Source organism: Lactuca serriola, chromosome 3 (assembly GCF_051521515.1).
Source record: "Lactuca serriola cultivar US96UC23 chromosome 3, Lser_US96UC23_V15, whole genome shotgun sequence".
NCBI lineage: Eukaryota > Viridiplantae > Streptophyta > Magnoliopsida > Asterales > Asteraceae > Lactuca > Lactuca serriola.
In genome coordinates this window covers 10441887-10465226 of record NC_136410.1, presented here as the reverse complement: position 1 = coordinate 10465226, position 23340 = coordinate 10441887, and the positions used below count along the sequence as shown (strand labels likewise).

Genomic DNA, 23340 nt, shown 5'->3' with positions numbered 1-23340 from the left:
GGTTTGTTCAGATGTCCCGAGATGAGTATGTTCCCCCGGTGGAAAGGGAACGTTTGGTGCAGGAGTTTCTGTCTCTCAAGCAGAAGACAAAGTCAGTGACTGAGATTTCAAGGATGTTCTATGAGAGGGCGATGTTCTGCCCTGAACATGTGTCCACTGAGCAGACACGTGTGATCCGGTATTTGAGCATATTGAAGACGGATATACGAGAGTTTGTGGCGAACTCGTCGTACCGAACGTTGTTCGAGCTTCAGGCCAATGCCAGGAGGAGGGAGATTGAGCTAGAGTTGCAGACCAAGGAGGACGAGGAGGAGTCCCAGGGTAGGGACCAGAGGCCAGTGCAGTCACAGTCGGCGACGAAGCGGGCCAAGCCCGCTGATACCAGAGTTGGGGGCCAGAAGGGTCGCACATGTAGCAAGTGCGGCAAGAGTCACAAGGGTTCTTGCCATTCGGGGATTTTCTATAAATGTGGCAAAGAGAGGTACATGGTTAAGGATTTCCCCAAGGGATTCTCAGTTTGCTTCTATTGCAACTAGACCGGCCACCGGAAGGCCGAGTGCCCCCAGCTCGTGGAGGGATCAGCCCAGGGATCTGCACCTACTTCTATGCGTGCTACTGAGAACCGGCCAGTAAAGGCCGAGACACCGAGGGTTCGTGGGAGAGCCTTTCAGCTGACAGCGGAGGAGGTCTGCACAACACCTGACGTTGTGGCTGGTACGTATTCTTATTTTATTCTTTTGAGATATTTGGTACTTATATTGTGATTGTGTATAGGTACTTTTCTTGTGAGTTATGTGCCTGCCTTGGTGTTATTTGACTCAGGTGCGAGTCGGTCATTCGTTTTCTTAGCTTTTAGTCGTCACCTCAGTATCCATCGAGAGGCTTTGAGTCGACCTCTGAGAGTTTCCATAGCCGATGTGTAACGCCTGTGTTTCTGGGCCTGTCATTAATGTTGATATAATAGTCTAGGTTAACATTTGTAACCCGTTTCGAAATAATAGAAGTGTATTATTTGAGTATTATGTGTTTTGTGCTTAATTGCTTAATTATGTGGTTGGATTAATTAAGAATAAAAATAAGCGTCAAAATTTAAGTGTAAAATAAACTTGATGTCCTTGGATAAAGTTGTAGTAGTCGAAACGAGGTTTCCGAATATATAAAGAACGCCCAAATCTGACTTCGTATGAGGAAGTTACGATTTTCTGAAGTTTCGACTTAGCGGTATGCAGCCTGAAATACTCGATTTGAGATCGAGCGGTTTTTAGCCGAAAAGATCTAAACGAGAATCAAAGATCTCGTTGTTGGTATCAAAGCGATGAAAAGTGAGGCGAGAACGGACGTCAAACGAAGAAGTTATGAATTTATAACGAAGTTTTTCTGTCCCGGCATACTAAAAATAAATAATAAAAATAAAATAAAAATTAGCCGACGAAGTCTAAACGAAAGTTGTAGAGCGTAGTCTCACCTACGCGTGGATATAAAGAACGTCGAAAACGGAGTTCATATGAAGAAGATATGAATTTCCGAAGTTTATTAAATAATTAATATTTAAATTTAATTATAAAACCCGGTATTATCCGAAGGGGGAGTCACCGGGCATATCCGAAGTACGCCCAGTGTACTGCTGTACGCCCCGCGTACAGCGAAGCATGACGACCTTCGCACTCGAGTTCTTCGGATGACGAACGCAATGACGATTTCGGACCAGTACGCACCGCGTAACGCAGTACGCCCCGCGTACTCCGAGGCTCCAGCCTCCTATAAATAGGATGCGAGGGCAGTCGACTCCTTTGCTATTTTTCTCTCTTCTCTCTCCCATTTTGCATCGATTTGCGTGCCAGAAATACCCCGAAGCCCCGGTAATATTCTCGAGCCCCGAAGCAAGTCCCGAGATCCCGAAGATCACGAGAAGTGTGGTTCCCGAGCCGAAGCTCTGCCCGCGAGAAGTTCGATTTTTGTGGAGATCTTCCAAATCTACCGAAGAATACTACTTCTACAAGCCGTAGTGCTGTCTGATCGTCTTCTGATCAAGTGAGTGTATACTACCTTTCATAAACACGATAATAATACAAGAATGGTTTGAGTGTATTAAGTATATTGTTGTTTATGTGTATAATTTTTTTGTTATAAGTGTGAATGTATATTCATTCTCTTCTATCTCATAGATCTGATTTACTTTCTATGAAATACGTGTTATGTGGGTGTGCCTCATCTGTTATGTGGAATATGTATTGAATGAAAATGATATACAGGTTTTAAACTATATATGAAAATATATATTTTTATCTACTAATATGTTGGGTAGAACATGGGTAGATAGTTGGTGTGTAATAAACAGATGAGAGGCCTCGATGTTGTTGTTGTTGTTGATCTAGTTATTCAGCGGAGTATGGATAACGACCACAGACTCTTTCTAAACAGTCCTGTGGAACGCTAGCAGGTTCATAACCTGTAGGTGTTGTGAACGATGTGTTCACCGGTGTACTCTATCCCCCTCATGGTTGCCTTTAGGATATCTATTGTTGAGGAAACCCGTTAGCAGTAATGTCTGTCCCGATGAAAATCCTAGATTAGGTCCCTTGAGATAGATGTTATTTTAGGGACGTAAAGTGAGGATAACGGGAATGGGTAATCGGGATAGTGATTGGTTGGTGAAATTAAATATAATTTATTTATTGTGGGTTGAAAACCCTATATGCTCACCAGGCTCCCAAGCCTGACCCACTCAGTTTTAATTGTATTACAGGTAGTGGCGCGAGGGCATAAGATGGTTGAATCATCAAGTTGTTTTGTTTACAAGTCTGTATATGTATATATTTGTTGAATGACTTGTAATGTTATCGTTTTTGCTTTATGGTCTGTATCGGAACAAGACATCCCGAGTTTTGATTATATAATGAAAATGCATCTCTTAATGAAATGCTTTGATAAATATTATTTTATCATCTTTGTTTTGGGAACAAATTCCGCAACACTTTTAAATCAAAAGGATTTACTCTGAAATTATTTTAAAAAGCATAAATGAAATCGGTCTTTTCTGGCCGTGATTTTGGGGATGTCACACGATGAGCATGCGGTGATTGCGACTGATGTGATCCGAGGATGTGTGCTTGAGATTTTCGGAGTTGAGTTTCCGATAGATCTAGTGACGATCGCGATGAGGTATGTTTGTGTCATCGTGGGCATGGATTGGTTGAGTCAATTTGGAGCTTTGATCGGCTGTGAGCGTCAGCTGGTGACTATACGAGACCCTAGTGGGGGAGTACTTACGGTATACGGCGAGGGTACTAGATCTGGATCAGCTTTCTGCTCTGCTGCCAGGGTGAGGCAGAGTTTGCAGAAGGGATGTACGGGGTTTATGGCGTATGTGATAGATGCACGGGCTACTGCGGAGAGATCGAGTTCCATCTCCAAGGTTCCGATGGTGCCCGAGTTTCGAGATGTTTTCCCCGAGGAGTTTTTGGGTGTGCCTCCCTAGAGGCAGGTAGAGTTTTGGATTGATTTGATGTCGGTGCGGCTCCTATTGCAAAGGCATCCTATCGCCTTGCGCCGCCAGAAATGTAGGAGTTATCCTCATAGCTCCAAGAGCTGCTAGGGAAAGGGTTTATCAGGCCGAGTAGCTTGCCGTGGGGAGCTCCGATCCTTTTTGTTAAGAAAAAGGATGGTTCACACCTGATGTGCATTGATTACCGAGAGTTGAACAAGCTGACGGTCAAGAACCGTTATCCGCTTCTAAGGATCGACGATCTGTTCGATCAGTTGCAAGGTGCATCTTGGTTTTCCAAGATCGATTTGAGGTCTAGGTATCATCAGATGAGAGTTCGCGGGGAGGATGTCCCAAAGATGGCCTTCAGGACACGTTATGGGCACTATGAGTTCGTGGTGATGCCCTTCAGGCTCACCAACGCACCGGCGGTGTTCATGGATCTAATGAATTGGGTGTGTAGAACCATGTTGGATCGCTCGGTGATTGTGTTCATCGACGATATCTTGGTGTATTTGAGGTCCAGAGAGCAGCATGACGATCACCTGAGAGAGATTTTGGGGGTACTGAGTTCGAAGAGGCTCTATGTCAAGTTCTCCAAGTGTGATTTCTGGTTATGAGAGGTCCAGTTATGAACTATTGTGCAGCCGAGTACGTGCAGCGTACTCCCTGCCTTTGACTTTTGTTGACTTTTAGGGTCTGGTCAAGTTGTGAACTATTGAGCCTATGGAAGGGTAAAATGATCTTTTACCCTTCTGTAAGTGTAGAAGGGTGAGTCTAGCTTCTAGAGGACCAATATTAATTAGGGATAATTATTATGTGATAGGCGGGGGCTAGACCGGTGGGTAGAGTTCGAGATTTCCGAGTACAAGGTTTTCACTTGCTAGCTTACGAGGTGTGTCTTCTCACTATACTTACCTTGAGTGTTAATTTATGTGTGACTAGAGGGTCTTGTGTGTGTGTGTGTGTTCTGTATTGAGATATCCTATTTTTTCTATCATATGCTTACTGTGTATTATATTGAGTTGCTGAGTTGTGGGACCGGAGGGTCCCACTGAGACACATCGACCGGAGGGTCCTACAGAGTTATAGCCTCGAGTGGCAAATGTGTTATATGTGGTATTTTGGGGAACTCACTAAGCTTTATGCTTACCGTGTTATGTGTTATGTGTTTTAGATAGTTCCGAGGATCGCGGCAAAGCACCGGCATGATTGTACACGCTGGCGAGAGATTGTTTTTATGATTCTAGGATTCTTGTTTTACTTGTTGACATTTGAGACATATGTGATTTTGAGAATTATGAAATGAGTTATATTATGTTTTTAAAATGAGAAAAATTGTTTGAAAATTTACATCGTTACATACAGAAGTACCATTCCAGCATGCTTAGTCAAGTTCGTCAACTGGTAGCGTAGAAACAACAACCACCATCTCATTTTCGGTCACCCTTTGATGTTTTCCAGCAGCAAGTTAAGTATTCAGTGAAGGGAGTGATGGATTGAATGCTTGGTAAATGTCAGTGATTGGAAGGGGGGTTGCCGGAAAAGGATGGATCGTCAGGAAGAAGCGTCGTCGGAGAATGGATCTTCGTCGAAGAACAAGGTGTCTCAGGCCCCACCTCTATATCTGGAGGTTGTTATGCATATAAGATGTAATAACGTACTTCCTAACCTAATTAGCGTTTCATTTTTAGGTTTGGGCTTCAATTTAGGTGGGCTATAAATTATGGGCTCAATCAAGGTGTTTAGGCTTAGTAATATCGGATCAAAAGACAAATAAACTTAACTAAGCCTTATTTAGATGATTGTTTAAAATATTGTCCATTAAGATAACTAATATAAAAGATTTAAGTGAACAAGGTTTAATTGAATTAATTACGAGATAATTAATTTAATATGGATTTAAATGGATTAATTATGTTGTGTGGGTTAAAGTCTTAATTATATGATATCATTTGGGTAATATTAGAAATAACACTTAGATATCACTAATTTGACAAGATGGTGTTTTATATAAAGAAGGTCACATTTTAAATATAGTACTTTAATGAGAACAACTTCAGGAGTGATCGTTACTGACGTAATAATAGAAATGAATAAAAAGTATATTAAGGAATATTAATAAGTAATACTTGGAATATATGCTAAATAAAGATCGAGTTACCAATGCGTTTTCGTGCAATCAATGTATAACCAACTCATAGTCAAGAACTCATATCTTTAGGTTTAAAGACATATATGATATTAACGTCTCACGATCACTCAAGATAAATTCCATGAAGTAATACAAATGAGCGTGGGTTGAATCCAATACTCAGAGATTATAAGCACGCATGAATGTTGTAGCAACTCTTGCTATGTCCAACACGTTAGACATCTACAAACCAACTTCATGACAGTCTTGATTCATATCTACTTCCAACATATGACCGACTGTGGAGAATTTGAATTATATGATATACCATAACATAATTATTTTGGAAGTCAAAACATGCAAATTGAAATGATAGTAAACGATTGACAGAAGATAGCAACACTTTACTTATAAATAAACAACAACTTTTATTTATCATCAAATTTCAATTACACTTTACAAATTTCAAAGCTATCTAATTTCCAAAACTAATATCATCATTTAGCCCTATGTGTCTCGCATGCTAAAGATGTTTAACCCTACCCGTCCCTTCGTGAGGGGATTTGTTGGGTTCTCATCTGATGATACCCTCTTTGCCACGAGGAGTCCTTCTTCTATTCGATGTCTGATGAAATGGTATTTTCGGTCGATGTGTCTGGATCTTCCGGGATCCCTTGGTTCCTTGGCTAAGGCAACTGCACTTTCACTATTACAGAAAATCTCCATAGGCTCCTTTATAGTTGGTACAACTCCAAGGTCTCCAATGAAGTTCTTTAGCCATATAGCCTCCTTTGCTGCCTCGCTTGCTGCTATATACTCTGATTCGCAAGTTGAATCAGCCGTTGTCTCCTGCTTGGAATTTTTCCATGTAATTGCTCCTCTGTTTAAGGTAAAGATCCAGCTTGACTGAGAGCGAAAATTATCTATATCAGTCTGGAAGCTAGCATTACTATACCCTACTACTCTCAAGTCATCACTCCCACCGAGGGTAAGGACCCAATCCTTAGTCATCCGCGGGTACTTGAGAATGTTCTTTACTGCAGTCTAATAAGCCTTGCCAGGGTTCCCCTGATATCTATTGACCATGCTCAAACCAAAGGCCACATCAGGACGAGTACAAGTCATAGCATACATGATCGAGCCTACAACGGAAGCATACGGTACTTGACTCATCTCAGCAATCTCAACCTTTATACTCAGGCTCTGAGTCTTACTCAATCTGGCGTTACTTTGGATAGGTAATTCTCCTTTCTTGGAATTCTGCATGCTGAACCTATTCAGCAGCTTATTCAAGTAGGTACTCTGACTAAGTCCAATTAGCCGCTTACTCCTATCACTCAGAATCCTTATCCCTAGGATATAGGCAGCTTCTCTAAGGTCCTTTATAGCGAAACACTTTCCAAGCCAGGAATTCACTTCCTGCAGAGTTGGGATGTCATTTCCTATGAGTAGTATGTCATCCACATACAATACCAAAAATCTAACTATACTCCCACTTGCCTTGACATATACACAAGATTCATCTTCGCTCCTCGAAAAGCCAAACTCCTTGACTTTCTCATCAAAACAAAGACTCCATCTGTGAGGTGCCTGTTTCAATCCATAGATGGATTTCTCAAACTTACACACTCTATTAGGGTACTCTGTACTAACAAAACCCTCTAGCTGACTCATGTAAACATACTCAGCCAACCTTCCATTAAGGAAAGCGGTTTTGACATCCATTTTCCATATTTCATAATCACGAAATGCAGCAATTGTTAACATAACCCTAATAGACTTAATCCTTGCTACTGGTAAAAAGGTCTCATCATAATCAACTCCTGGAGTTTGAGAAAAGCCCTTTACAACCAGTCGCGCATTATAAGTGTGTACATTACCATCCATGTCAGCCTTCTTCTTGAAGATCCATTTGCACCCGACTACTTACGACCTGGTACATTGCCAACCAAGTTCCAAACTTGATTGTCATACATGAACTGTATCTCGCTGTCCATAGCCTCTTTCCATTTGGCAGCCTCAGGGCATGCCATGGCTTCCGTGTAGCTGTTAGGTTCATCCAGACTTACCAGTGTGCTATTACTGATAAGTGTATCACCTTCCGCAGTAATATGGAAACCATAGTAATGCCCAGGTTCATTGCTAACTCTCGTGAAACGCCTCAGAGGTACAGACTCGTCAGTCGGATCAACAGGAGTTTCCTCCTCAGGTTGATTGCTAGGATTTGAGGTTCCTTCACCACTTGACTCTTGAATTTCTTCAAGTTCAATTTTCCTCCCACTATTTCCTTGGCTTATGAACTCTCTCTCGCGAAAAACCCCTCTCTTTGCTACAAAGACCACATTATCACTGGGTCTGTAGAAGAGATAACCAATGGATTTCTATGGGTAGCCGATGAAAATACACCTTTCACTTCGAGGTTCGAGCTTATCGTGAGTCTCGCGCCTCACGAAAGCCTCGCAACCCCAAATTTTGATGTGTTCCAGATTAGGAACTTTTCCAGTCCACATCTCGTGAGGTATTTTGGCAACCTTTTTGGTAGGGACTAGATTAATAATATGGGCGGTAGTCTCTAAGGCATACTCCCAAAATGAGATTGGTAGCGAAGCACGACTCATCATGGAACGAACCATATCTAACAAGGTTCGATTACGCCGCTCATCCATACCATTAAGTTGTGGTGTCCTGGGAGGTGTCAATTGTGAGACAATCCCACATTCCTTAAGATAGTCAAGGAACTTTGTACTAAGATACTCACCACCTCGATTGGATCGAAGCATCTTAATGTTCCTGCCCAAATGATTCTCCACTTCCTGTTTAAACTCCTTGAACTTTTCAAAGGTTTCTGACTTATGCTTGATTAAGTAGACATATCCATATCTACTATGATCATCAGTAAAAGTCACATGGAAGTGATTAGCATCCCTTGTGGTGGTTCTGAAGGGTCCACACGCATCAGTATGTATGAGATCCAATGAACCCTCACCCCTAGCACAAGTACCAGTGAAAGGTGACTTTGTCATTTTCCCAAGTAAACAAGATTCACAACTATCATCCGACTTTAGGTCAAATGACTCCAAGACTCCATCCTTTTGGAGTTTTCCTATGCGTTTCTTGCTTAAATGTCCAAGACGACAATGCCATAATGATGCTTTATCCAAGTTAGTGGAAGAATCAATACACAACACATTATTTCCTAGGTTATCAACAACCGACACAGTTTCATACACACCATCACAAGGTAATGCTTTAAAATAAAGAACATTATTAATGAAAGCATTAATACCACCACATTCATTATCAAACGAAAAGGTAAACCATGAAAGGAAATAATATGTCTCGCTATTTCAGACGAGTAACAACATTTATTCAAATATAATGTTAACCCACTACTTAGCAACAAAGAATAAACTCCAATCTTGGTGACAGGTGAAGCTTTCCTATTCCCCATGATTAAGTTTATCCTCCTATGTTCCACATTCTCACTTCTTCTTAGTCCCTGCAAATCAGAACATATGTGAATACCATAACCAGTATCAAGGACCCAAGAATTATAATGGGGTGAGTTATTAGACAATATAGTGTAAATAAATACCTGCATGGTTGGGTTTCACTTTCCCATCTTTAACATCTTGCAGGTACTTTGGGCAGTTTCGCTTCCAGTGCGACTTTTCATGGCAATAGAAGCATTCAACCTCTTTAGGGTTGGCAGAAGGAGTTACAGAACCTCTTTTGGTTCCACTTGAAGAGGAGCCATCAAGGGACTTTCCCTTGGTACCCTTCGAAGGGCTCTTTCTCTTCTTCCCTTTACCTTGCCCGATTGCCAAGACAAGGGCTGCGGTAGGAGTAGGAGTGGTAACAACCGATTTACCCTTAAGACCACTTTTGGCGGTTTTCAAGAGTCCTTGAAGTTTGTTGAGTGTAACTTCCTTCTTGTTCATGTGGTATGCCATTCGGAATTGATCATAACACAAAGGTAAGGAGTGCAAAATGATGTCAAATGCCAACTCCTCGGTAAAGTTCACATTCAATTTCAACAAACGGTCCACAAATCTCTGCATTTTCTGCATGTGGCCCGTGCTGGGTTCACCATCCTTCATTCGGGTTGTTATCATGGAGGAGATGATTTCATACCTCTCTTGATGAGCACTTTGATGGTAGCGGTCCATCAAGTCCCGGTGCATCTCAAAAGGGTAATAGTCCTCATAGGACTTTTGGATCTTACCTGTCATTGTGGCCAACATGATACATGCCACTTTGGTGGCATCTGTCTCATGAGTCCGGAATTCAGTGATCTCCTCAGGAGTAGCAGACGACTCTTCGAGTTCCTTAAGCTCCTTTTCGAGGACTTATTCCTTGTCCTCGTAATGAGTGGTCGTCCTGATGTTCCGAATCCAATCCATAAAGTTGGAACCATCGAAGATGACTCTCCCATAAAGGTTCATGAGAGAGAAGGAGCTGGTAGGGTTTGAGCCAGAAGCAGCATTGTTGGAAGACATCTAAAAAAGAAGAAAGACAAATTTAGATTAGATATAAAGATAGTCCTTAATAAGACACCCAAATGTAATATTAAGGCTAGGACCCAACACAATATTTTATAACTTAGAAGAGGGATGTCGTAATCCAAGCTATAAAATATTTGAAGGTAGGTGAATGACGACTCACCAATTTCCACCATGAAAAACGAAATGTATTATTAGGTTTTAATTGGTTTTGAAACTCCTAGATTCTTTGAGATTCATTGAACTTTTCAATGGCATGTTTTAATCTCGAATGTGTCCTTCAGGTTTTGTGACTGGGATGCCGAGGATCACAGAACAAGGTGTGAATTAACCATGCAAATTACTTGGTACTCTTAATGTTTATCACCTAACCGATGTGTCGGTTAACCACACGTGCTCCACCGATCTATGATAAACCTTAAGCCTCCCTTTGTCTACCATGTTAAGTCCAGGTTAGTGTGCCGGTTAACCACACACGCTCCACTACCGACTTAAGCAAAGTGCAAAGTGTAATTTCATGGGTTAGCACCATATTCACATTTTCCGAAAGTAACTAAGATTGGGAATTTATAAAACATTTAGTTACTTTATAACCATCATACTTTTAATGAGGATTAAAGTCATTGTCCTACCCGTTCAGCTAACGACCCTCCACCAGTCAAGGAAGTGGTGGGTGAGAGTGGACACCCATTAAGCTGCCATTTTATAGGCAACAACCTTATACCCCCTTATAGACCGGCTTCGTGAATAAGGCCTACTAACGGTAAAACGACTTGTTCTTATATATATATATATATATATATATATATATATATATATATATATATATATATATTAACTTATAATATTATAAAGTATAAGAGTTGAATTTTAACTTTTAAAATTCTAGGGGTTGGAACTAAAGTTTTTAAAGTGACTTTACATGTTCCAAAACTTGAGGGCAAGCTTTGTAACTTTCAAAACTTTTCATCTTTCATAACTTATGAGTTAATGGTTTATTAAAATGAGAGACTTTTCATTTTATGTAACCTATGTATTATATTTAACCATGTGTTATGCATTTTTTTCATAATTACTAAAGTTTGTTTTACTATTTGTCATATAAAAGCATTATCACAAAATCTTATTCTTACATTATTCGATTTCATTACAGTAATTTTCATAGAATGTGTGAAGGGAACATGATGATCAAGAGCCTGAAGGTTGGATGATGTGTGGGATGAAAGTAAACAATGATCACCAAAGAAAACATTATTCATCACTATATTTTGGCATAATTAATTGTTTTTTCTTAACACATACAACTTCATTAGATTTTGTGACAGTAAATTGTCATTTTGAGGTTTTTGAAATGAATGTATTCTTGGAGTTATATTTTCCTTCCTGACAGTAAATTGTTTCTTTCGGGAAATCCTTCTTGTAGTGTCCTGTTTCGCCACACCCATAACAAGTCTGGCTTACTCCTGCGTCGGAGGTCTGGGTGGTAAGTTGAGTTGGTGCCTTATATAAACGGGCAATGTGCCCCTTTCTGTTGTTGTTATTGCAATTCATCTCCCGGCAGGGTCCATGATGATGAAAATTACATTTGCTACACTTCGGGAGATTCCCAACGTATCGACTGGGAGGTGCTTGAGCAGTAGGAACGGTAGCAGGAATAGTAGCAGCGTGGACTGCCACAGTTTGATGTTTCTTTGAGGGCTCTTGAGATGATTGCCCCTTTCTTTTGTTCTAGAATTTCTTTTTGGTACTTCTTTCCTTCGATTGTTCAGGGATGTCTGTTATGAAGCCTTGACGAACCCCATGATCCACGAGTGTCTGTGCCAGATGCTTGGCACTGTCAAAAGTAAGTGGATTTTCCACTATTACGTTCCCTTGGATCTGAGGAGATAGTCCCCAGATATATCTCTCCACTTTCTTACTTTCCAAGGTGAACATCCTGGGACACCGAGTAGCCAGGTCACTGAATCTGGCAGTGTATGCAGGGATATCGGAGCCCTTCATCGTCAGCCCCCAGAGCTCTTGCTCTAGCTTTTGCACCTCGCCCCTTAGACAGTATTCTGCTAGCATAAGTTCCTTTAAGTCTTCCCAGCTCATGGCATTAGCCACTGGGAGGGACAACGACTTGACATGGTTGTTCCACCATGAGAGAGCTCTGTAGTGTTCATGAGTCAGGTGATATTGAACAAGATATATCTTAGTCCTAAACGCATCATAACCTGACTTTTATAGTGTTCTATCAGCAATTTACAATAGAGGTTTACTAAAATAAGAAAACAATCGCAAATTTCAATTGTAAACATTAGCAATACTTGTAACGAATTTTGTATGATGTTATAATGCCATAAAATACTCCTATTGTGTTTTAACTTTTTGTTTGGTTCTAAAGTTTCCCTTGTAGATAGATTTGGTAAGTTTTAGACTCGTTGCAACACCATGATTACTCCCAAACACATGTTGGTCGTATCTCAAATAAATATAGTTGATCAGGCTATATTTATCCCATATATGATTACATAACTATCTAGGTTTGACCGTAGTGTCCAACTCATCCAAATACTTTTATGGTGTTCTTACTGTGATATTGTTTCTGGTATGTATGCATGTTCGTATACTTCTTATAAAATACTTATATTTTAAAAGTTTACTTTTAGTTTAGAGCGCTTTGGCCCCAATGTGTTTATAGTTGTATATCCTGAATGGTTTGATATACTTAGTTCACTATAAATAATGCTCTGATACCAATCTGTCACACCCCCAAACCGAAACGGCGGAAACGTTCGGAGGCGGAGGACATCATGTACAGTATCACAACAATTGGATAATAGTAATCAAAGTAACAACAACCATTGCATTGATAATATAGTGTTTACATCGTGTTCGCAACATTGTTTGTATAACATCAAAAGTATAACAAAAACTATAAATGTAACACTATGAATGCTCCGTCTTCTAAAAAACTTGTAATGTACCTGTCTGACGGTTCCTTGAGAATACAAGTGATTTTAAAAGTGTATTAACATTAAAGTTTGTGAGTTCATAAGTATGTTTTTGTGGTGGAAAGCTTGTCCTTGTTCTTTAAAAATGTTAGTGTGTTCCTTCAGAAAATCCAATATTTTCTATTATAATTGAAAATGTAGTCTTAAACCTTAAGACCAAAATGTATGTTTGTTATTGAACTCTGAAATAGCATAGTGTAGTCTTATTACCAAATAAGACCATATCAATAAATGTTTCCCAAAACTATATGATATAATGTATTAAGGAAATAGTGTATTGTATTGAGAAAATAATGTACTTTATTGTATTTGTATGCAAACTGTTTGTGTGTACGTGCCTGGAATCCACCAGCTGAACTGTAATGTAGTGTATCGTAATGTAGTTTTATTATAAAAATAAAACCTTTGAAGTAGTGTTAACCTCGTAAACAATTTTTTAGTTAATACAATTGTGAGTTTCTTATAACCATGCTAAAATGACTAGTGGCCTCCATGACGTTCTTCAGGCGTCGGAATGTTATGACATTTGTCACCCCAGGCCTGTCGGCCTAACTGTAGCTAGCAGTTCAGGTGCGGGATTGTCAGTCTCGTATAGATCGATACACAAATTCATGCTCTCCCTCTATGAGACTCTGGTTATAATTTATAGGACTTTAACTTGCACTCTAGTGAGTACAATGAAGTAGTGTCTCGCAATCTTGTATTAACTAGTTTACGTATAGTGTAATAGTGTTTCCCTTGTACTTGAAAATGTATGTATTACGTTGTAGTAGTGTACTTGTAATGTAAAATAATTATACTTAAATAATTATTTTAGTAGAGTATCCTTGAAATAGTGAAATAGTATGTATGTATGTTCCATAAACTATACTTGTTATATTTTATATAGTTATTCCTGTATAGTGTTCTTGAACTTAGTAGAATAGTGTAGTGTTTCCCAAACTATACCTATTATACTTTGTATGTATGTTCTATGGGTATTGAAATATTTATGATAATACCCCTTTTTCTCAGCATGTTACAAGTGGGTTAAATTTATATACTCACATATATAAAACATATATAATTATAATTAAAAGATAGTCGGATAGGTGAATTTACCCTAAGCCCACAACCAAACAAGGAATAGGAATTAAGGCGAAAACATCAGTCCTAAGTCTGTTGAATCACATTTATATATATATATATATATATATATATATATATATATATATATATATATATATATACCCTAAAAACATTGAAAATTAGTGAAAACGTAGGGGTATGAACTTACCTTGAATGTGTGTTCTCGAATGGATACGAAGTAGTAGTGATCATCCTCGGATTAGAACCCGCGCGAGTAGTCGTATCCTAATAATAATTATACTCGATATCGCATTTAAATTAGTAAGATATTAATTTAAATAATAAATAATAATTTAAAGTGTTAGACAACACTTAATAATGTAAGAAATACTTACAAAAAGCCTTAGGAATTATTTGAAGGAATTCTAGGCGTTTTCGGTGTAAGCTTGGGCGTTTTCGGTGCAAACTTGAGTGTTTTCAGTGTGCTGGGTGTTTTCGGTGTGTTTGAAGATTTGAAGATTGTTATTGGTGTTCTTGGTGTTTTCGGTTGAAGATTTGAAGATTTTCGGATGATACTTTAGAGCAAAAATGAAGGTGTTTACGGTTTGGAAAATGAGAAATGAAGTATGTTTGCGGCTGAATACACATATATAGGCAAGGTTTTCGGCCAAAATCTATTTTCGGTCTATCTGTTTTCGATTGGAGTTTTCGGTTTTGAGTTTTTCGGTTCGCATGGATTCATTTAGGGTTTTCGGTCTAAGTGCTTGTATTCTCAACTACTTGAAACATTTATACAATAAAATAATTTCTAAATATTAAGTTACATTTAAACCTAATCAATTTAACCAATTAACAAATTGATTTTTATTTAGCAAGTTCGACTTTTCTTGACTAGAAGATAATGGGTTGTTACACATTCTGTCAAAATTATTAAAGTTTGTTTATTATTTATCATATAATAGGATTCTCACATAATTTTTTTCTTACATAATTTGATTTCATGACAGTTCTTCTCATAGAATATGTGAAGGGGGCATGATGATCAAGGGCCTGAAGGTTGGATGACAATGTGTGGGATGAAGATGAACAATGGTCACTGATCTTCCAAAAAGAATGAATTATTTAACATTATATTCTTGCAGAATAATCTACAATATAATAATAAGACTATATGTAATAGTATATTCTTGTAGAATAATCTATATATTTGTTTGCTATTCGTGAGTGTAACATTATCATAGAATAGTACATGTAGTTTTTTATTTTCTAAGAATGTAAGGAAAAAAGTTAACTTGTATCCAAACTTTTGTATTCTTCAAAAAGTTTATTCAATCAAAATACATATATTCTATTAGAATGTATATTCTTTTATGGTTCAAGAATATTTGTTATTTTTCAATATATTGATAAACATATTTTGTTAGAATGTCCGAATTAAAATAATTATCATCCCTAAAATCGGATTTTTAAATTAATCGAATCTATTATCCCTTAAAATTTGCAATTTTCCTATTTTAAATGTGGATTAATTGACTAAACTACCCTTATGGTGAGATGTGGTTATTCTATTTTCTTTAATTTAATAATATACATAAATCACATTCTTAAAACTTTAGTATTTATTGAAATCACAACTAGAAGATCTTAAAATGTTTATCAGATTGTCATTAAAAGTTATCAAGTACACAAGTCCCCCATTGATGAGATGCAATCGAGTCGTGCCCCTCCTTTAATATAAGAAAACTTGAAACATGCAAACCAAAAATTGTAACAACACGTCCGATGGGTTATCAGCAACCCTGGAGACTATCAGCAGTCCCAGTGGGCTAACAACACGCCCGGTGGGTTATCAGCAACCCTGGGAGACTATCAGCAATCTCAGACACATATAAACAACATAACACAATAATAACAGCTAGACCCGGTTGGTAGTCACAGATACAACTATCCTACCACACAGGCTCATACAAACATGCAAGAGTCACAAGGACAGATAACATCCTACATACATAATTTAGTGAGCTAGCATTAGTGCCTTCGACTCACGAGTACCGAGAGAAGACTCACATCAAACTGCTGAAACAACCAGATCTATTTTTTTGAAAAAAACCGAATATATCATTGTTCATGATTTTTCGTCCTCTTTGATATATAAAAAATGATCTTTTTTTTCAAAAAAAACTCACTTCATTTTCTTTGTTTTTTGAAAAGTTAAGATCTATTTTTTTATCGAAAAAAAAATATATCAAAATTCTTATATATATTTTTGGTACTCTTTAAATATAGATTCAGATTGATGTTTAAAAAAAATCAAAATTTCAGTTCAGATTTACATTGTGAATCTGTTCAGATTCACATTGTGAATTTGCTCAGATTCACAATGTGAATAATAGTAAGTCAGATTTACATTGTGAATTCTGAAAACTAAATTATATACAGTTCAAATTCACAACGTGAATAAATTCATTTGTTGATTTTACAAAGCTAATTTACGAGTAATCAAAACGTTAAAATATTATTAAACTACATAGAAATATATTTCGATTTATGTGTAAATTTCACTTAATTTGTGAATGATCAAAGAGTTGAAATATTAAATCAGATTTACATTGTGAATGTTAAAATTGAAATATTTACAGTTTAGATCCACTGTGTGAATATGAACTTATCGAGTTTTTTTAATGGATGATGATGTTTATTAATAAAAGACAAAAAAATTGAGATTTTTGGTATAATTAGTTTTTTTTTTTTTTTTTTGATAAAAGTTAACTTAAATATTGAAAAAAAAAACAACAAAACGAAGTGGTTTTTTTTCGAAAAAAAAATGTTTTTATATATCAACATAGATCTCTATGGAAAGCGGACGAAAAATTGTGAACAACGGTATAGTCAGGTTTTTTTCGATAAAAAATGTGACTTAAAAAAATTAACAAAAAAAAAATAGGTGGATTTTTTGATAAAGATGTGGGTTTTATGTTATAATCTGGTGTATGTTCATCCAATGTAGAAGTGTACGTTCATTTCCTTGGGCGTTGATCATTATGATTTCTGATCGTTTTGGTTCATTGGTTGCTTGTTAATAATGGTTCTCTCTCTTCGAAGATCTAAAGAACCATAAAACTGCCATTAAAGTTGAAGATGGAGGGGGTTTTCGATGGTGCTTGACGATGATAATGACCGCGAAAGGGATACAATGATGTTGGAGATGGATGAAAGTCGGCGACGAGAACGGTGGTTCATTGTGGAGATGTTGGTAGCATTTTAAGGTTTGATGATGAATAAGCACAGTGACGATGATGTTGAGAAGAAGTCGACCAAAGAAAAAGAAAAGGAGGTTGTCGACCACCACCTTCGCAGCCCCTACCCGCCTCCCTCGGGTCGTGTAGCACCACCAAACACCCATCCTTACACCCACCTGCTCTAATAACCCCCTTGATCGATGGCAACGGCCTCTTCAAAGACTTAACAATCAAGAAGAAAGCAATTGGAAGAACCAGCTGTCATCTCCTTCTAGCATCGTTCTCAACCACTGTTTGACCCTCCCATCTCCGAAAAATCAACCCCATGTATCTCCCCCTCTATTTCCAGTCGCAAAACGCCCCATCTGAAAACCTAGCCGCCAAGAAACCCTAACTTCATACCTCAAACTCCTCTCTCTCATCGTCGACTGACGAGGTTCAAAGGGAGGGCAAAGGGGCAGCCTAAATCGATGATAGCAGACGATTTCTTCCTTCTTTGGCCGGTGTTAAGAGAGAGAGAGAGAGAGAGAGAGAGAGAGAAAGAGAGCATATTTTCTTTTTCCTTTTTTTTATTCTGTAAAAAAAAAAAAAAAAAAAAAAAAAAAAAAAAAAAAACTGGGAAAAAAATATAAAGTGCAAAATCATCATTGTATAAAAAAATCAAAACAAAATAGACCAAACTTTTAGACCATTATTGATACTCTAAAATGAAAAATGACAATTTTCAACATACTACTAGACCATCCTTGCAATTTTGTCTTATAATATAAATTATTAAACTTGGTCTATTTTAATGCAAGGCTTATAATCACATCTTATTTATTTATTTTTAACTGCAAAAGTCAATTATAAAAATACCCAATAGTTGACAAATATCAATGACCATATACGAAGTAATCTTGCAAGTTACCCTATAAAATTACGTTTGTGTTGGAAGGCTTTGTGCGATTATTAAATCCTTGACCCTTCCGCCAAATTACCAAATGCCATTTGACCTAGCAGTATGAGAAAGGAGTTGACGGATACGAGACTTTTAGAAAAAGATTGAAGGTTCAAGTCTCGTTGCAGACGAAATGTGCAGATTTAGAAATAGAGTAGTGGGTGCCTTTCTAAAAAAAACACTTTGTCACCTAGTCAATTGAGTGAGGTGACGCACACATCCATGATGAATATAGACTTGTACTACTTAACAAGCCATGATATTCCACCATTGCCATTTTAGTCAATTGAGTTTTTAGGGAACTTGTACTACTTAACAAGCCATGATATTCCACCATTGCCATTTTTTTACAACATAGATGGACAGTTGGTTTCAAACGGTTACACATTAGGACATACAGACTGTAATTACATAACAAAGATGCTAAGATAGTTCACTTCTATTCATCTGCTGCGTGAGAGTGGCCGAGTCGCACATGTGGACATTCCCTTTCGGGTTCACCACTTGACCATAGAATTCCAAGATCCCCTCTCTTCTTTCCCAAGGACAAAAAGGTCCCTGCATCATAGAGATATATACTACTATATAAGGTAAGGTGTTGTTTCTTTTTAACTTAATCCGATAAGCTATATGTATTATATATGGGTGTTTCTCTTTTACTTGATAGATAAAGAACAACATAAGGGAAATGAAAGGCTTCCCACAACTTTTTTACGAATTTGCCATCATTTACCCAAAATATAACAGTCCGTCATTTTCTCATATATTTTAAGCAATAAGCACCATTCATTTATCCAGACATGATAAGATTCCAAATAAAGGCAAGTTAAAAGTCGAATATTACCTAGAGTAAAAGGAACAATGTATAGCAATGCTGGTTGACCATGACCATCCATGAGATTGAGTGCTACATAAGTTATAAGGAGACCTGTTCATGTTGTATAATTCCTTCCCATTAGAACATGAACATGCTTCACATCTAAACCATTCAATGGTTTTGAAGGAAAGCTCTCTATTATATAAGAAATCAAATGATACCTAATCCATAAGCAATCATTGCCCATAAGAAATATCCAGCTCGAATGTGCTTTTTCGCTAGCCAATCATATCTGCATTAAGTAAGTGTAAGTGTGTGTATCCGAATAAATTACAAATTTATTAAAAAATTAGAAATCATGAAAACCTGAGGGAAAATGCGATTAATAGTCCGGGTAACAAAATGTCACCAAAACCAATGATACTAAATCCACCCCATGGATCAAACATGCGTGGTATCTTTAGCAGCATCGGGATGCCATCCTCCCCACTTTTGTCACCACGAGCCACCTTTTTTTTAAAAAAAAAAAAAAACAATACCCCAAATTAATTTATCACTAAAACTACTCGATTAGTCTTATGAATTAGGAACAAGCAAGGTTGACATACATACCACAATCATCACACTTTCATGGAACAATTTCTTAGAAATAAAAACCCAGAAAATGTCATACAAGAAAGCACAACCTAGCAACACTGTCCCAACCTGAGCCACAACACGAAAAATTGTCATCATTCATAGTTTCACTACTTTTAGAGGAGGTGTTTCCATATACGTCAAATCACTAAAATACCCTTCAACAAATGATGTCAACAGAAAACAACTCTTGATTACCTTGAGATTAGGTACATGAACAATCTGAAGAACTGTAACTATGAGCGCAATTCCCTGAGGGGATGAAAAAAAAAACAAAAACAAAAATATCATTAAATTCTAAAATGATCAATTTGTTTACATATATTGTTAAGTGGTTGACTTACGAGTATATCTTGTCCGATCCATGCAAACTTGTAGTCACGATACACTGCCCAAAGAACAGCAAAGACTATGCAGAAAGGCAAAACAGCCAAGGTCAGATATGAAACAGCTCCAAAGAATGGTACTTTGATGGAAGGTTGTGCAGCATGTTTGAACCACCTGACAATTATAAAATGCATATTGTTCAAAAAAATATGTAATAAACAAATGTATGGTTGCAAAACTGTTGACATTCCATAAACTTTGACAGTCATAATCATCATAAAATACAAGCTTTATATAGAGAAGAAATGTTGCACCTTGATAGCAAAGCAACTATGCACGTTTGCAATCCCTGCATGTAAACAAAATACAGTCTTTAATATTATTATTATTTATTTATTTTAATTTAGTTAAATGTTTAGAATATTCAATACCTCAACGCCTCCAATGCAGAAGATGACCACTAAAAGTTCTATAAACCATGCAGACATTAACTTGTAAAGAAGAACCAAGAAGCAAGAAGCAACAATCACAAACAAGACTGCTGATTTTGTATTTACTTCCACAATACCACTTGTTCCCACAAGTTTTGTATTTGAGAGCTCCTCTGAAAAATCCTATAAAGAACCAGACCCATCATATATCAATGCATGCCACATCAGCACCAAGGTGGGCAATCGAGCCTAATAAAAAAAGGGAAAGTTAGTTTTTTTTTAAACCTCTAGTAATTTATCATGTTCTATAGCTGCTTCATTGGCACTCCATGCAGACCAATAAGAGGCACACAAGATTGTACCAACTGCCATCAGCCACAGAAACACTTCGGCTATGTCAACCACTGGTCTTCGTGGTGAGTATAACTGCACAGAAACTAAAGTGTGGTTTAAAACCTTCACAAAAAAGGGCACCATGGTGATGAAAATGAAATTATAATCCAAAAAATGTACTTGATGAACGATTGGATAACAATCTCTCTAACTCCACACCAGCATCTTGTGGAAGCATGACTGTTGGGATGTGTATGTCTAGATCAGTTTCATCAGGCTCACAAACCATCTTGTACAGTTCTGCAGGGTTGCAGAAAAAAAAAATAACATAAAGAAATTGTCTGCCTTTGCTGTGCAATGTAGACTAAAGAAATGTAATCATTTGGTGCTACCTCTTTGGTTATTTATAATTAGGACTGCTGAAGCACCAGCAGCTTGTGCAATGTTTGCCTTTGTTGTGAATTTACAGTGACCACGTGTCACCATGATGACATCACCAGTAAGCTACCAAAAGTTGAAGAGAAGTAGGTTACACCGTTACACTACTGTTATTCAATTTGTAATACATGATTGATGATATACTCTATTTGTCCCAAAATGAGTTTTTTTTTTTTTTTAAAGTGGTCCCAAAATGAGTTACTTATAGCCAGGGTGGAAAAAGACCTTGTTCTTTGGTGGAGTACAACAATCATGAGGGACTGATTGAGTAAGATTAGTGCGGTTTGCATTTTTCTCCTTGGATACAATTGTAGTTCCAAATCTAGCACCAACGCCAACAAACTCAGCACCTTCAATACCATCAACCCATGTTTGAACTTTTACCTAACAAAACCAACCAACATGAAACTTCAGTTTCATTCACTTAAAATGCCAACCTGTTGCATACAATCATCAAGCCACAATCTCACTTTAAATCCAAATATACTGTATACTTTAGCTATAACATAACTTCAAATTTCTAGATATAACACATAAATACACAATGAAGCTATAGCATACCTCAAATCAGTATATATAAACATACATGCAGGCCATAAGCCTATAATCTCACTTCAAGTCTCCACAGTCCACATAAATATATAATGAAGCTATAATTCAATTTCTATCTGGAAATACAATTCACAGAAATCAGATGGATCGAACACCTCACTTGGTGAACCTATATCACATCCATGAAGAACACAAACAACTGAACATGTTTGCCCATAAAAATATAACTATTTGACATGCACTGCCACGAAACTAACAAAAAGATGAAGCGTGCCCAGTCATAAATCAAAGAAACATGAACCAGACGCCAAATTTAGTAAAATTGAAAGGGGGGTTTTACCAGCACAAAGTCATTCTCACAACCAGGCTTCTTCGGAGCAAATTTGTCATCATGAACAATGTCACCGGCAGCTATCGGAGTAGGGTTACTGAAGAAAACAATGATGGTTGATATAAACCAACAAAATCTCAAAAACCCCATGAAAATAGGTGAAGCTCCAAAAAAAATCCTTGTTTTTTTCACTGCATCACACTCTCCGACAATAAATGGGATTCAGATGGATCTCTAATCTCATAGTCCCATCATTACTATGTGCTTTTGGTGTGTGTGTGTGTGTGTTTTGCGGAGCAAAATGCCAAAATCCAGAGTTCCGGATGGTTGAAGTATTGAAGATGATGTGATACGACACCGTTGGAGATCTCTTGTTTGGATCCTGCCGGATTAAAAGCGGAAGATCCGGGGCAGGTTATACTGTCTTCTGTCTATTTGTCTAACAAACCCAAGGGTACATGGTGTTTGCACTTTCGTACCCTGAAGTTTGTAAAATTGCCAATATTGATGATATCTACACTCTATATAGTCCAAACTTGAAATGTCTATATTAGTATACATCTTTTTCACTATAAAAGTCCAATAAACATGTCACGTGATATCTGGGTCCTGGGGTAAAGCAGAGTCACAAATGAGTCGTCGACATAAGTAGACGGTGTTATTGTTAAACTCGATGGTTTAACTTTTTGATATGGGTTCGAGGAGGATTCGATCTTGATTTGAGTTCCATTAACTCAATAATATTATTAAAATTATATACGATGAAACAATTTAGTTAAGGATTAATAGTATCTTTAAAGGGCATCATATGTGTAAGTTGGCAACCCGGTTATGTCATGTAACAGCTCAACTCTTGGCCCAAGTAATAGGGCTCATTTATCTTGTTATGTAATACACAAATACTTACTCGGCCAAGAGAGACATAACAGATAATCACACAAATTCTAGAGGGAAAAGTGAGGTCGAGGCTCTCTCTTCTCGAATGGATATAGGCAAGCTTGCTAAACCATGTAAATTATTGTTTTATTCTCTATTTACTTTCATTGTTTGGTTATTGTCATTGTTTCTATTTTGAGTCTAAGACCAAAATCGAGAATCTTATCAAATGCAAG

General features: G+C 37.5%; 1 protein-coding gene across 1 annotated transcript; it reads right to left on the bottom strand.

The window, feature by feature from the left end:
* Window positions 1–18666: 18666 nt before the first annotated feature.
* SPPL2 (SIGNAL PEPTIDE PEPTIDASE-LIKE 2) lies at window positions 18667–22630 on the bottom strand. The gene is made up of 14 exons (XM_079029193.1): window positions 22238–22630; window positions 21571–21729; window positions 21300–21411; window positions 21088–21207; window positions 20860–21011; window positions 20575–20757; window positions 20458–20492; window positions 20161–20317; window positions 20015–20068; window positions 19793–19885; window positions 19547–19689; window positions 19402–19472; window positions 19208–19291; window positions 18667–18921 (listed from the first exon to the last, which is right to left on the bottom strand). The coding sequence occupies exons 1-14, from the start codon at window positions 22376–22378 to the stop codon at window positions 18803–18805; spliced, it is 1623 nt and encodes a 540-aa protein (XP_078885319.1). The 5' UTR covers window positions 22379–22630; the 3' UTR covers window positions 18667–18802.
* Between the last annotated feature and the right edge of the window lie 710 nt (window positions 22631–23340).